The 15,505-nt window shown below is 44.4% G+C and overlaps 1 protein-coding gene across 11 annotated transcripts in view; it reads right to left on the bottom strand.

The window, feature by feature from the left end:
- Positions 1-880: 880 nt before the first annotated feature.
- dmxl2 (Dmx-like 2) overlaps positions 881-15,505 on the bottom strand; it is a 42,949-nt gene continuing 28,324 nt past the window's right edge. Inside the window, exons 25-48 of one of the 11 annotated variants that reach the window (XM_083552163.1) lie at positions 15,308-15,505; positions 15,022-15,213; positions 14,237-14,313; positions 13,981-14,111; positions 13,368-13,616; positions 13,147-13,266; positions 12,779-12,829; positions 11,075-11,110; positions 10,649-10,842; positions 8,732-8,865; positions 7,921-8,006; positions 7,138-7,339; positions 6,916-7,033; positions 6,390-6,455; positions 5,926-6,012; positions 5,705-5,826; positions 5,450-5,585; positions 4,665-4,725; positions 4,395-4,522; positions 4,077-4,154; positions 3,621-3,712; positions 3,438-3,490; positions 3,090-3,307; positions 881-2,910 (exon numbers count right to left, since the gene is read on the bottom strand). The exon at positions 15,308-15,505 is cut by the window's right edge and continues 93 nt beyond it. In XM_083552163.1, coding sequence (XP_083408289.1) covers positions 2,701-2,910; positions 3,090-3,307; positions 3,438-3,490; positions 3,621-3,712; positions 4,077-4,154; positions 4,395-4,522; positions 4,665-4,725; positions 5,450-5,585; positions 5,705-5,826; positions 5,926-6,012; positions 6,390-6,455; positions 6,916-7,033; positions 7,138-7,339; positions 7,921-8,006; positions 8,732-8,865; positions 10,649-10,842; positions 11,075-11,110; positions 12,779-12,829; positions 13,147-13,266; positions 13,368-13,616; positions 13,981-14,111; positions 14,237-14,313; positions 15,022-15,213; positions 15,308-15,505 — 3,039 coding nt within the window. In that variant the 3' untranslated portion in view covers positions 881-2,700. The remainder of the gene's footprint in view (positions 2,911-3,089; positions 3,308-3,437; positions 3,491-3,620; positions 3,713-4,076; positions 4,155-4,394; positions 4,523-4,664; positions 4,726-5,449; positions 5,586-5,704; positions 5,827-5,925; positions 6,013-6,389; positions 6,456-6,915; positions 7,034-7,137; positions 7,340-7,920; positions 8,007-8,731; positions 8,866-10,648; positions 10,843-11,074; positions 11,111-12,778; positions 12,830-13,146; positions 13,267-13,367; positions 13,617-13,980; positions 14,112-14,236; positions 14,314-15,021; positions 15,214-15,307) is intronic. The other 10 variants (XM_083552168.1, XM_083552166.1, XM_083552167.1 and 7 more) reach the window with 10 other exon arrangements.

Here is a 15,505-nt window from a genome sequence, read left to right as displayed (position 1 = left end):
GTCACAACTCAAAGTGAAAAAGTGTGAAGATTCTGATCAGAGAATTTTTATGGGATTGTGTTTTGCTTTATAATATTAAATTTTGATCAGAAACACAATAAACGGTTTATAATGGAGTTCATATGAAACTTTTGTAACTCAAATCTCAATAAACCCATGTGTGGTATAGAGCAGAAAGCTTCAATTGGGGACCGTTGTGGGGGTGGGGTGGGGTGGGGGGGTGAAAGTGTGTGCCCGTGACTTTGTGCACCTGCGAAATAATCATCAGGTTTGGATATTTTTATTTGCAATTACAAAGTTTGGGAGACGTTTTTATACAGAGCCACTTACATTTATATTATTTATACAAATGAGCAGTTGAAGGTTAAGGGCCGCACTCAAGGGCCCAACAGTAGCAAGTTGGAGGTGCTGGGATTTGAACTCATTACCTTTCGATCAGAAGTCTAACGTCTAATGAAGTGAAACAACTGCATTCTGGGATGGATTTTTTTCTAATGTCCTGCCAATTTCCAAATTCTAGAAGTTTCTATGTTAAATTTATACACTCATTTCTCTTTAATGATTAGAACATGAAGTTTGTGTCTGTCAAACATTTTTTGGGGACTTTAATGAACAAAAAACAGGAGGAATGTTGTGTTAATGAGATAGTCCAGTGTGTGTGTGTGTGTGTGTGTGTGTGTGTGTTTTTCGTGCTTTTGGTGATATGATAAAGCTGCTGCAGGGTAAGTGACAAATCGCTGACTAGCATTAATTAAGAACGATTCAATGGTACTTGGAGGTGATGAGTGAAAGAGAGAAGAGAGAGAGAGAGAGAGAGAGAGAGAGAGAGAGAGAGAGAGAGAGAGAGAGAGAGATGAGGGGGAAAAAACTAAAGCGCAGATGAAATAAAAAGAATTTATTCAACTTACTTTACAAAGATAAAACTCTGACTATGAGAGAAAAAAGAGGGAGATCTCTGTTCTTCCAGAAACTTCCTCACACAGACACTATGACCTGCTTCACGAATACACAAGAGAAAGGAACTGTGCACTCACGCACACACACACGCACGCGCACACACACACACACACACACACACACACGGAAAGTGGACATGATGGCCAGCAGACTGTACACAAACACAGAGTTTAATAAATAGATCACAGACATCTGAAACAAATCTACATCTATTGCAGCCAGTGTGATAAAAACCCAGACGCTTCGGTTCAGATGCTTTGTACAAGCGAGCACAAGCCGGATTCCCATTTATATTTATAGATTTATATTCATTTAAAACTAAACATTCATTTGGATATAGATTTTATTCCCCTCCAGCATCCTCCAGGCGTTCAGTGAGACGCCACAGCGCCCGAGGACGAGCCGGAAAACGCCACACGCTACAGTCGCATCACATCGTACCGCAAATGAGGAGTACAGTGGACAGGAGTACGTATGAACACGCACGCACACGCGCGCACACACACACACACACACGTTCATAAATACATGAATAAAGAAAAAAACCGCTGTGCAAAAATGTAACAGTTTCTGCTCAAAGTAAACGATCAATGCTGCAGATGAGGGAGAGTGAGACAGGTGTGAGGGTGAGACAGGTGTGAGGGTGAGACAGGTGTGAGGGTGAGACAGTTGCAGTAAACTGCCAATATAAATACAGTATCAATATGAGTGAGAGTGAGACAGGTTTAACTCTACAGGTGTAAAAAGAGTTAGACAGGTTTAGGAATAGAGACCAGACTCACTAAACTGAGAGTGAGACAGAATTTCTGTGGTGGGTAATAAGATATTTTTGGGTATAGAAGAGAGTAAGACAGATTCTGACAAAAAAAACCATGAGAGTGAGACAGGTTTAGTCTGAGTTATGGAATGAGAGTGAGACAGGTTTAAGTGTAATTTTATGGAATGAGAGTGAGACAGGTTAATATAGAATTGTGGAATGTATTAGGACATATTCCATTGCACGTGTGAGGAGAGTGAGACATGTTTATGGTTTTCAGTGCGACACGTTTCTCCTCCTCGAACCATTTTCAGTGTAGAACATTTCTACTACATAAATATAAATAAATAAATAAACAAACAAACAAGTAAATAAATAAACATGTTCTAAAACACATCAAGAGTGAGACGGGTCAATCTGCAGGTGGGGATGAGAGTGAGACGTGTGGGAAGAGACAGTGAGACAGGTGTGTGGGGGAGAGAGAGAGTGAGAGGTGTGGGGGGAGACAGGTGTGGGGGGGAGAGACAGTGAGACAGGTGTGGGGTGAGAGTGAGACAGGTGTGTGAGTGACAGTAATAAGGATAAGCGGGTCACAGACGGGGGATTTACTGAAGCACAGTGTTGGACTTAAAGAGGCTCAGTCTGCTCAGCTGTGGGAAATTAGAATAACCACACACACACACACACACACACACACACACACACACACACACACACACACACACACACACACACACACACACACACACACACACACACACACACACACACACACACACACACACACACACACACGCGTTTTTACGAAGCACGATCAAGACTCTGGCGAATGCACCGCAGTGACGAGTTCAGCACATGCATAGCTTTCCTATGGGAACACTCTACGGAGGGGGGCGGGCTTTATCGAGGGGGCGGGACGTGTAACCGAACACACAGCAGAGGGTCAGCGCAGGCAGGTTGGAGCGAGACACTGGAGCTGTGGAGGTCTACAGGATGTGGAAGATGCTGCTCGGGGTGTTGTAGCGATCAGGCAGAACCCTCATCTTCAGCGTTCCGTCTGCGCCGCAGGTGAAGATACGGTTCCCGGAACACGTCTCGATCTGCATCACGCCGGCGCCGATGTTCCGGAAGATGGACTGCTTGGCGTGCTCGGTGCTGAACGAGTGCATGAGCCCGTGACCTGCTAACTTCCAAACCTGGAGCAGAAGAATTGTGAGGAGAAGGTTGTGTTAAGAGCACACGGCATCCCACCAGGCCAAAGGTCACCCAAGGTCATGCACGTGTTGGGATCATTCTCTCATGAGCTAAGCACAACTGTACTAGCGACACACACACACGCTCACACACACACTCTCGCTGTGAGATGTTAGCTCACCTTCATGTTTCCCTCGGCCGAGCCGGTGATGAAGAAGTCCTCGCTGGAGTCCAGGGCCAGAGCTTTGATGGCTGAATCGTGAGCCTGGAACGTGTGTAACAGCTGCCGCTGACGGAGGTCGAAGATACACACGAAGCCCTTCCTGCCCCCAGAGATGATCAGCTGGTGCTTGGGGGCGTACTGCAGAACCGTAGCTCCATTCTCATGACAGGGGAACGCTGGAGACACGCACACACACACACACACAAGTTAGAGAAGGTTTAAAGGTTCAATTTGTCTAATAAAACAATATAAAGATGTGTTTGTATGTTAGAATACACTGGTGTGTGTGTGTGTGTGTGTGTTTACCATGAACCATGCTGTTGCTGGGAGATATCAGAGTGTCCCACAGACACACATTCCTGCAGGAGAGAGAGTAAGAATAAATTATAAGGGTTGTGAAAAGAATAAAAGATTCTGTATGTGTGAGTGTATAAGTGTTTGTATGTGTGTGTGTGTGTGTGTGTGTGTGTGTGTGTGAGGAAGACAGACCTGCTGTCAGTAGAGTGTCCTGCTGTAGCGATGAGGCTGGAGGAGGTGATGAAAGAGAAATCACCACACACCTTACTGTGACACTGCCAACTCTGATAGAGAGAGAGAGAGAGAGAGAGAGAGAGAGAGAGAGAGAGAGAGGATGAGCAGAGTATATTGATGAGTAATATGCTCTCACACACACAAAGAGAGTTCACACACACACACACACACACACACACACACACACGAGCACACACATTTTAACACACACACAAACAGATACATACACACTTATACACAAATTTTAACACACAAATACACATACATTTTAACACACACACACACACACACACACACACACACACACACACACACACACACACACACACACACACACACACACACACACACACACACACACACACACACACACACACACACACACACACACACACACAGAGATTCCTTACTCACCAAATATGGTTTGGGGTTTGATGAAGTTTGGTTCACTTGCCACAGACTTAAAAACCCCTCACCATCCGCCACTCCACACTGAGAGAGAGAGAGAGAGAGAGAGAGAGAGAGAGAGAGAGAGAGAGAGAGAGAGAGAGAATAGATAGATAGATAGATAGATAGATAGATAGATAGATAGATAGATAGATAGATAGATAGATAGATAGATGTTTGCATTTATGATATATAATATACAGTATACATATAAAATATGTGAGTGTGTATTAGTGTGTGTATGAGTGAGGGTGTGTATATGAGTGTGAGTGTATGTACACACACCTTATTGCCCTGGGAGTTAAAGTAAAGGCGTGTGACTCTGGCGTTTCCTGCCTGTCGGAAGCAAATGAGCTGCTGTGGGCGATTCCACTCAAACATCCTCACACTGCCATCCTGAGCTCCCGTCATATCTACACACACACACACACACACCATGTCATCATGGTTGTCATGGTAACAATACAAGTCTAAAAGTCTAAAGAGTCTAATAGGAAAGTGTTTATGGTCTAATTAGCATATTTAACGAGGGGGCGGTGATGAGGAGGCACTTACAATACTGGTAGATGGGATGTGAGGTCATTCTCTTTACATTGTTCAAGTTCCTCTTCACAATCTGAAGGAAAGAAACACACTGTGGTCAGCCCCGGGCACGTCGTTACACACACACACACACACACACACACACACACACACACACACACTCCTACAGACTGACCATCACATCCATATGACAGGAGACTGAAAGCAAACTGGAGATACGAGTAATACGTGTGTGTGTGTGTGTGTGTGTGTGTATATGTGTGTGTTATCAGCAGCAGATGACACCCAGGGGCGGTGATGACGCACACTGACACCTTGATCCGTCTGGTGTTTATTGTTCTGTGTTGCTCTAACAGCGGTGTGTGTTCTTATCAGTGCTCACACTCGTCATAGTGAGGGCTTAGACCAAATCAACACTGTTTATGTTACACTGATAAAACGACCAAAACACTCACAACCATCTCTCTCTCTCTCTCTCTCTCTCTCTCTCTCATTACATTAGAATGTAGTAACACACTTTCATACAATAATGTTATAATTATAAGTCAGTATTTGTATGGATCTTGTCAATCAGGGCAGGAATATGCAAATTGTATGCAAATTCGTAAAACAGATGGTCTTTTCATAATATATTAATTGCATAAATAATTATTTGCATAAATAAAATAACTTGCCGTTTAAAATTTTACTGTATATAAATAAAAAATATAACATTTAAAAAATGTTAAAAAATGTTGTATTATATTAATATTATATTTAAAAGATTTGAACTTTGAGTGTATGTGTAACCTACGTACCACGCTAGCACCCATGCTAGTTTGCCCACTCCCAAGCCAGGGCATAGAGGCGGAGACGGGCATCGGGGGAGGAGCAAAGGGGGCGGAGCTTGCCTGTGCAATATTGGTGTGGGAGGAGCGGTGATCATCGTCCGAGCTGAGAAGCAAAAAAAAAAAAAAGTTAAACCATCAGCAAATATTTTGAATATAAAATAACACACACACACACACACACACACACACACCACACACACACACACACACACACACACACACCTGCGTGACTCCTTGTCAAAATCCTCTCCAATCCAGGTGTACGGCTGAGCAGCCAGCAGCGTGGACACGTCCACTTCCTGTACGTCATGGGTCGAGGCCAGAACGATCTCACTGGGTTTAGCCTACACACACACACACACACACACACACACACACACACACACACAATGAATCTTTCCCTATACAAACTGCTCTTACTCACACACAGTAATGATATTTACCTTATTGATAGCGAAAGCCATGATGATGTCAGATTCCTTGTGGATGATTTTAGCTTTGCCTCCTGGATATCCAAGATCCGCTTCCACCTACACACACACACACACACACAGAGAGAGAGTTATCCCATCTTGAACCCTCAGTGTGAGTGTCAACATGCCACAGAACACTGGCGTGGTCTAATCTGATTGGTGAACTGGTTAATTAGAGGTGAATTGAAGGTGAGCTGAAGGTCGTTTGAAGGTTAATTGCATAAAGGAGGTGGCCCGGGTCCGGATCAACTGGCAGAGAGAATTACACTAGTTAGTAGAGTGCAGAGAGGAGAGACAGCTGCTTTGGGGAGGTGAGAGGAGGAACACTGTGTGTGTGTGTGTGTGTGTGTGTGTGTGAGATCGCAGAAGGTTCAGAAGAGGAAGAAAATGTCAAAGCCTGGAGGAGTGAGAGAAGAACAGATACACACTGCTACCTTGTTGAGTTTGTGTGCTCCTGCTACACAGTTGTGTGTGTGACGGTCCACGTGGTTCTCTAAACACTGTGCAATACACAACAATACACACCACAACACAACACACCACAACACAACACGACACAGCAAACACATGCACAGAGAAAAACAATTGAGTTTCAAAAGCAGGCTGGATAATGTGTGTGTGTGTGTGTGTGTGTGTGTGTGTGTACATGAACAAACCTTTCTTTTCAAATCCACCATAAATAATAATTCAATTTAAAAGAATAATGAATTATCTTCTTATGTATTACTCACAAATTATGCTAATTTTATCATGTCTAAATGCTTTGATTGGTTAAACAATCATTCTAATTAATTAAGATGTGTAATACATTTTTTTTTATGAATCCTCTTTGTTGATTTCTCTGTGATCTACACGTCTGACCTCCATGTGTTCCATCTCTCTGCAGGACACACACACACACACACACACTCTCCATACAGGAGAATGGCCTGATTTCTTAACTCCGCCCCCTTCCATTACCTCACTCTGCTTTCTCTTCTTGGTAAAGATGTAGCGAATCAGAGTCTCCTGGAGAACTTCCTGTTTCACCAGGAAGTGCCAAAGACGGCGGGCAGGGAAGGAAAGGCGGTGTTTTGCTCTAGAGAGAGAGAGAAAAAGAGTTCTGATTGGCTGTTATCAAAAGGTCAGGTGTCAGTTGTAAAGAATGTGTGTGTGTGTGTGTGTGTGTGTGTGTGTGTGTACTTGAAGGGCGTGTTGTCGGGCTCCAGCATGGCTTTGTGGCGCAGTGCAGCAGGGCCTCCACCCACACTGGCGTCTGCAGGGAAGGTGTTGATGTAGTTTGGTGGAGGACCATCGAATCTGTCCATCCTATCCTGCAGCTGCTGCTCCCACTTCTCCATACACTTCAGTACTGAGTTACAGAGCGGAGACGACACGGGCAGCTCTGAGACAGAGAGAGAGGGAGAGAGAGGGAGAGAGGAAGAAGGAATGAAGAGAACAATAATATTATGGAGAAAAAGCAAAGACAAACGAAAAAAAAAGAGGGAGAGAGACACATGAAATGACCACAGAAGAAAGAGTGGAAGAAAAAAGATCAAAACAGGAGGAGCATAAGAAAAAAAACAAAGAGATGAAGTGAAAGATAAGGAAAACCAAGAACAAAAAGGTGAAGGAATGAAAAGAAAGGGACAATAAGAGAAGGACAGGGACAGAACAGAGAGAGAGACAGAGAGAGAGAGAGAGAGAGAGAGAGAGAGAGAGAGAGGCATGATAAAGCATTGTTAAAGAAAAGGCAGGGAATATAAGGAATGAGAGAGTGGAGAGAGAGTTTGAGTACAGAGGAATACAAGAGAAAGATTTGGAAAAGAAAGTAAGGAATGATTTGAGAAAAAAAAGCAGAGAGAGAGAGAATAAACATGTACATGGAAAGAGAGGGAGAGAAAGAAAGAAAGAAAGAAAGAAAGTAAGTAAGAAAGAAAGAAGAGAGAGAGAGTGTGTGTGTGTGTGTGTGTGTGTGTGTGTTACCTATAAAGTCGAGTCCTGCAATGGGGAGGAAGTTCTTTATGTTGTGTAGAGCGAGTTTAACCATCACCAAGCGAATCAGACACCAACTGCAGAGAGACAGAGGGAGAGAGAGAGAGAGCGAGAGAGAGAGAGAGAGAGAGAGAGAGAGAGAGACACACAGAGTCAAACAGATAGATGAAGAAAAGGAACGACAGAGAGACAGGCAGATGACGATACAGAAAGAGAGACAGACAGTCAGACAGACAAAGAGACAGACAGAGAGAGACAGAGAGAGAGACGTAATATAGAGCAGTAATATAGAGATGAAACAGTGTCTTATTAAATCTCTGAATTTTATTATTAAATGAATGATGGACTCTGTCCACAATCACACACTAATTATAACCTGCAAACTGATCCGTTGTGTGTGTGTGCATGTGCGTGTGTTTATGTGTGAATTCATGTGGGCGAGTGTGGGCGAGTGTGTGTGTGTGTGTGTGTGTGTGTGTGTGTGTGTGTGTATGCATGTGTGTGTGTTTATGTGTGAATTCATGTGGGCGTGTGTGTGTGTTTGTGTGTATGTATGTGTGCGTGTATGTGAGCGTGTGTGTGTTTATGTGTGAATTAATGTGGGCGAGTGTGTGTGTGTGTGTGTGTGTGTGTGTGTGTGTGTGTGTGTGTATGCATGTGTGTGTGTTTATGTGTGAATTCATGTGGGCGAGTGTGTGTGTGTTTGTGTGTATGTATGTGTGCGTGTATGTGAGCGTGTGTGTGTATGTAAACGCGTGTGTGAGTGTGTGTGTGTGTGTGTGTGTGTGTGTGTGTGTGTAACCTGTATGAGTTGGGGTCACTGTGCTCTGTCATCTGAGTGTCAGACAGGAAAGCATCCTCATCATCATCCTCATCTTCATCACCGCTCTCATCCGAGTCATACAGAGCTCCACTGTCTGACAGAGGCAGGAAGGGCTATAACACACACACACACACACACACACACACACACACACACACACACACACACACACACACACACACACACACACACACACACACACACACACACACACACACACACACACACACACACACACAGAGAGAGAGGTAGACATAACACTGATAAGTGTGCTTAGTGTTCAGAGGTGAAACCAACTGATCTGCACGCAACCCTCTGTGTGTGTGTGTGTGTGTGTGTGTGTGTGTGTATGTGTGTGTGTGTATGTATTATAACACAATTTGCATACTATTTCTTTCTTATTATTTCTTTAATGATTGTCTTTATATTTTCATGAATGTAATAGTTTATTAATCTGATTAGTAAACAACAGAATTTTATCAGATGAATAAATTTACAGCTCCAAAAACCTTTTTGATGTTTTGGTGAACTTTTTCTCACGATGTCCAGCTTTTCCTGAACAGTGCGTCTTGTAAATGTGCTTGTAAGTGTATCTGTGATATCTGTGTATCAGTTTCTTGTCCTCTGTTAGTGATTGTGGAATGAAATAGAGTTACTGTGAGATTGTGCAGTTTGCTACAGATACAGTTTGTGAGCTCTGACTAGTGACGTTTCTGACCGCCAAATCACAGGACGTAAAAACGCTGACGTTACTGTACGCCTACTAGATGGCCCCGGTGTCGCAACTCGCAATCTGATTTGTTACAGAAACAGCTTCTTTTTCATGTATTAGAAACTACAGGTGCTGCAGTGTTCATTCTGAAGAGCTCATGGCAGATTCATTTGAGGGCTGAAATCTGATTGGATTTAAAAACTCTAATATAAACAATACACTACCATAAGTAGTGCAGCTGAGAGAAACGTTATGAACTTTACAGATTAGAGGGAATAATTGAATACATATTTTTCTTCTTATTCTTCCTGCTGCTCAAATTAGGGGGCGCCACAGCGGATCATCCGTCTCCATACCCCCCTGTCCTCTACATCTGCCTCTTTCACACCAACTACCTACATGTCTTCCCTCACCACATCCATAAACCTCCTCCTTGGTCTTCCTCTTTTCCTCCTTCCTGGTGTCTCCATCCTCAGCATTCTCCTACTGATATACCCCATGTCCCTCCTCTGCACATGTCCAAACCATCTCAATCTCACCTCCCTCACCTTGTCTCCAGAACGTCCTACATGTGCTGTCCCTCTAATAAACTCATTTCTAATCCTGTCCATCCACAAATCACAATATCATCCGCAAACATCATAGTTCACGGATAGTCCATAACCACTGCAAACAGAAAAGGGCTCAGTGCCGATCCTTGATGCAGTCCAACCTCCACCTTGAACCATTCTGTCATTTCTAATGCACACTTCACTGATGTTACACTGACCTCATACATGTCCTACACCACCCTTACATACTTCTCTGATACACCAGACTTCCTCATACAATAATAATTTATTTATTCATGGACTAAAATATGTGAAAGTGTAAGTCAGTGCTTCAGGGTTTAGACCAGCAGTGACCGTCGTTATGTTATATTTACGTTTATTTTTTTAGTATTACGACTTTGGGATTTGTATTATATTGACCTGAATGATCTTTTGTGGTTGTGGAATGATTTTGAATTAGTCTAAATTAATATCAGTGAATAAACACCTGTGTGAAATGATTATTACAAATATTAAAGTACTGATCATTTATATGAATATAAATAAGAATAATGAACACTGATTTCACATAGAACTGATTTAGACTAGCTGTATAAACTGTAAATGTGTAACAGTGGATAAAGGGGCACTTACTTTTGCCACAAAGTAATCCCACATGCTGAGCTCTGGGGGGATGAACTTCTCCTTGTAGGCGGGGCGTTCGGTGGGAATCGGAGGGGGCGTGGCCTGTATTTCTTTAACAGGGCGACCAGGAACCAGCATGCGCATGTTAAACCGACGCCGCTGGCGATCCACTTCCTCGGCGGGAGGGGTGGGGGGCGGGGCTACTGAATGATTGCCAGAGAGAGAGAGAGAGAGAGAGAGAGAGAGAGAGAGAGAGAGAGAGATGATGGTTTCTGCATGCTTAAATCCTGCCCTTCAGTCATAATCTTTTACACAAACAGACTCAATACACCACTCTCAATCTGCACTGACTCCGCCCACTTCTTCACTTAATTACCACCATAACTGCGTTATTTGGGGGAATTTAAAAACACACACAAACACAAAATCACAAACCTTCACCGCTGTCCGGGTTCAGTTGATCAGGAAGGGCTGAGTGCAGCACAACACAATAAACAAACACACACCCACACACACCCACACATTATATATATATATATAAAGCACTGCACACTCTTGACATTAGCATAATTGTTGGCTGCTTTTTTTTCGCTCTCCGGTTCAAATCATTCCAAACCATCGCAACTGGATCAAGACGGGGTGTTTGTAGAGAACAGGGTCTCCTGATACTGCGCTCCATCACGCTCCTTTTACAGAAGCTAGAGGTGTGTTTGGAGTCGTTGTTCTGACGATGGTGGTGATGGTCTCACTAAGTGTAAACCAGGAGTGATGGCTGCATGTTGCTGTAAAAAGCTGTGGTAGCCATGCTGGTTAAACGTGTCCTTCATTTTGACTAAATCACCAACGTTGTTACCAGCAAGGTACATATAAACCATCACACACTTCTTCATGCTTCACAGTGGGAACCACACATTCAGAAACCTTCAATAATGATATCTTACAAACACAAAGCTCAAATTTGGACTCAACAGGCCAAAGGACAGTTTTCCACAGATCTAATGTTCATTCCTAATGTTTCTTATGCCCAAGAAAGTCTCTTCTGCTTGCTGTTTTTCTGAAGTAATGGTTTCTTTGCTGCGATTCGACCATGGAGGCCTGACTCACCCGGTCTCATCCGAACAGTGGATGTTAAAATATGTCTGCTACTTGAACTCCTCTATCCTCTGCAGCAGAGGTAGCTCTTAAATATCCTTTCCTGGGACGAACCTGTTTCATCCTGGCGGTTGATGGTTTTGGAGACTGCATTTGAGGATACATGTAAAGTTCCTGAGACTTTTTGGACTGACATTCATGTCTAACATGCGTAATTCCAGACGTGTTCTTTCATAGTTTGAATTCTTCAGTATTAAATGTACAATAAAATTAATAAAAATAAAGAAAATACACTGAAGAAAAACGTGTGTCCAAACTTTTGGAACTGCACACACACACACACACACACACACACACACACACACACACACACACACACACACACACACATATATATATATATACTGTACCTTTGTGACAAAAAACACAGTCAGATTAAGTCAATATTAATATGATTTATCCCCTTAATCCAACACCACACAGAGTGAAAAGAGTGTGCTTGTATGTGTGTGTGTTGCAAGTTTGTTACCATCAGACAGTGTGTGTGTGTGTGTATGTGAGTGCATGTACTTTACACTGACTGATAAATATAATTAGACATAAGATACAGAGTAAAATAAATACACATCATTGAGTTTGTGTGTGTGTGTGTGTGTGTGTGTGTGTGTGTGTGTGCTCATGTTTGCTGTAATTACTGCCGAAGGATGAACATTGTGATAAGTTTATCACAAACTCTGATTCAGAAATCACACACACACACACACACACACACACACACACACACACACACACACACACACACACACACACACACACACACACACACACAAACACAGATAAAAAGCAATATTAGCCTAAATGTTTGCACGTTATAGTCTACACCCATCACCAACCCAGAGCTCGGAACACGGATCCCACACTCACGTCGTTATAGCAACCATGCTATTCTACCACATGTTCACGTGTGAGATCCGTGTTCACGTCACACTGAGGAAACCTGACGTGAGAAAAAGAGCAGGAAAGTGAAACACAGCTGTGACCGTGTACCTGTGAGGGGTTTATTCTCCACCTGCTGCTCTGAATCCCAACTGTTATCAGCTGCACACACACGCGCAGACAAACACGTGCACACACACAGACACGCGCACGCACGCACACACATACACAGACACATAACTATGAATGTGTAAATTACACACACATGCTTGAAAATAAATGCACAAAAAATATGCGCACACACAAGTGTGAGAAAAGGTAACACACATAAAAGGCGTGCGATTTCACACACACACACACACACACACACACACACACACACACACACACACACACACACACACACACAGTGTGTACGCAATGTAGAAACACACACTGCACACAGTTAGGTCTATACACATACACACAGCCTAACTCACAGCTCTCTGCCTGGACGGTGCCATCACTGTGGAAACCAGGCTGGTTATTATGGGATGTGGGTGTGACTGGGAGGGACGGGGTGTCATGGGATTCCTCAGAGCTTTCTGCTTCGAATGCAGCTGACACACAACACATTTTTACACACACACACACACACACACTGAAGCACTCACGCTTTCAGACTGTGGGCTTTTACAGATGTTTCAGATGTGCAGCTCACCTGGCGTGACCTCGGCCGGGCGCTTGGGCTTGACGATGAACTTGGCTCCGCCCCCGAAGACGGCAGCCCACATGCGGGAGTTGAGGGGGTGGGCGGCAAGGCGGAACAGCTCATTGGTGGAGTGTGTGCCGAGGCCGTGTAGGAGCAGGCTGAGATACACGGCCACCACACCCTCACACAACATCACATTCAACCTCGGCTGCTCCTCACCCCGAGAGCACGTCAACAAACTGATCAGAGACGACACACCTGAGAGAGGGGGGGGTTAGATAGGCAAAGGAGAAAAAGAGATATGGTGAAGGAAGCGAGAAGGAGGGAGGATGAAAGAAATTGAGAGAGATAAGGATAGGAGAAAAAGAGATGTAAGGAGAAGAGAGATGGAGAAGGAGAGAGAGATCTTTATACTGTCGTCCATCAGAGTGGTGCTGATCAGGTGAAGAGTGTATTAGAGAATGAACACCACAGTGAGAAGGTTTCAGGTTAGCAGGTCTGTAAGAGTGAGGTTGTGTGTGTGTGTGTGTGTGTGTGTGTGTATATATATATACACACACACACACACACATATATACACATATATACTGTACATATATAAGTGTGTGTGTGTGTGTTTTACCTGGCCAGTGTGCAGGAGTAGAGGTGGGCGTGGCTTGTTCCTCAATGCTCTCTGTGCGGAGTCTCCGTCTCTCGCTGAGCAGCAGGCCTTGGTACACCATCCCTGTGAACTGGTTCGCCTCAGACTGACTGCTGCTCACACAAACCACACACACACTGTGTTACACACACACATTGTTTAATCCACACATAAAACAGCCAGAAGATGTGTGTGTGTGTGTGTGTGTGTGTGTGTGTGTGTGTGTGTGTGTGTTTACCTGTAGCTGTGGCTGTCACACAGTGCTTGGTAGATGCAGGCAGACAGAGAAGCTGCCAAAGTGTGTAGTGCATTTACCTGAAACACAGAGTGAGACACATGGCGAGTAAGACACACAGAGAGTAAGACACAAGGAGAGTGAGACACAGAGAGTAAGAGAGAGAGTGAGACAGATTCTTCACTTTGTACTCCAGTACCTCTGTTTCACTGATGCAACAGAATGTTGTGTCTATATGAACTCATAAGTGTGTGTGTGTGTGTGTGTGTGTGTGTGTGTGTGTGTGTGTGTGTGTGTGTGTGAGAGAGTCTCACTCGGTTATCAGGTGTATCCGGATGGGGCGGAGCCTCAGTCTGTACTACAGTGTGTGTGTGTGTGTGTGTGTGTGTGTGTGTGTGTGTGTGTGTGTGTGTGTGTGTGAGTGTCTCACTCGGTTATCAGGTGTATCCGGATGGGGCGGAGCTTCAGTCTGTACTACAGTGTGTGTGTGTGTGTGTGTGTGTCTCTCACTCGGTTATCCGGTGTATCCGGATGGGGCGGAGCTTTAGTCTGTACTACAGTGTGTGTGTGTGTGTGTGTGTCTCTCACTCGGTTATCAGGTGTATCCGGATGGGGCGGAGCTTTAGTCTGTACTACAGTGTGTGTGTGTGTGTGTGTATGTGTGTGTGTCTCTCACTCGGTTATCCGGTGTATCCGGATGGGGCGGAGCTTTAGTCTGTACTACAGTGTGTGTGTGTGTGTGTGTGTGTGTGTGTGTGTGTGTGTGTGTGTGTGTGTGTGTGTCTCACTCGGTTATCAGGTGTATCCGGATGGGGCGGAGCTTCAGTCTGTACTACAGTGTACAGGATGTCGTGGATGTGGTTGTTTAGGTGCATGACAGGATTAGCGATGACCGTTTTAGTCGGAGCGATGCTAGCCGAGAGAAGCGGCAGCGTGGTTGCCAACGGCAACGGCGACTGTAGCTGCTTCACTGTTGTCTCCTAGGAATTACGATGACATGTTACTATAATATCAAATAAAATTGCATAACACACACACACACACACACACACACACACACACACACACACAGACCTGCTGTGACTCTTGCAGAAGGAAGAGCAGCTCCATGCGGACCGAGGTGACTCCACCCCCTTTGGCCCCGTGCAGGCTGCAGTAGGTGAGAAAGACCCTGAGCAGCGCCTCATTCTTCCTCAGCCAGGCTTTGCGTCTCTCTGCATGAAGCTGTTTGGCCTGCAGTCTGCGCCGGTCCTGCAGGTGGCGCTCATACAC

The sequence above is a fragment of the Silurus aristotelis genome (assembly GCF_946808225.1).
Source record: "Silurus aristotelis genome assembly, chromosome: 10".
Lineage (NCBI taxonomy): Eukaryota > Metazoa > Chordata > Actinopteri > Siluriformes > Siluridae > Silurus > Silurus aristotelis.
The sequence above is the reverse complement of the archived record's forward strand: the minus strand, read 5'-3'. Positions and strand labels throughout refer to the sequence as shown.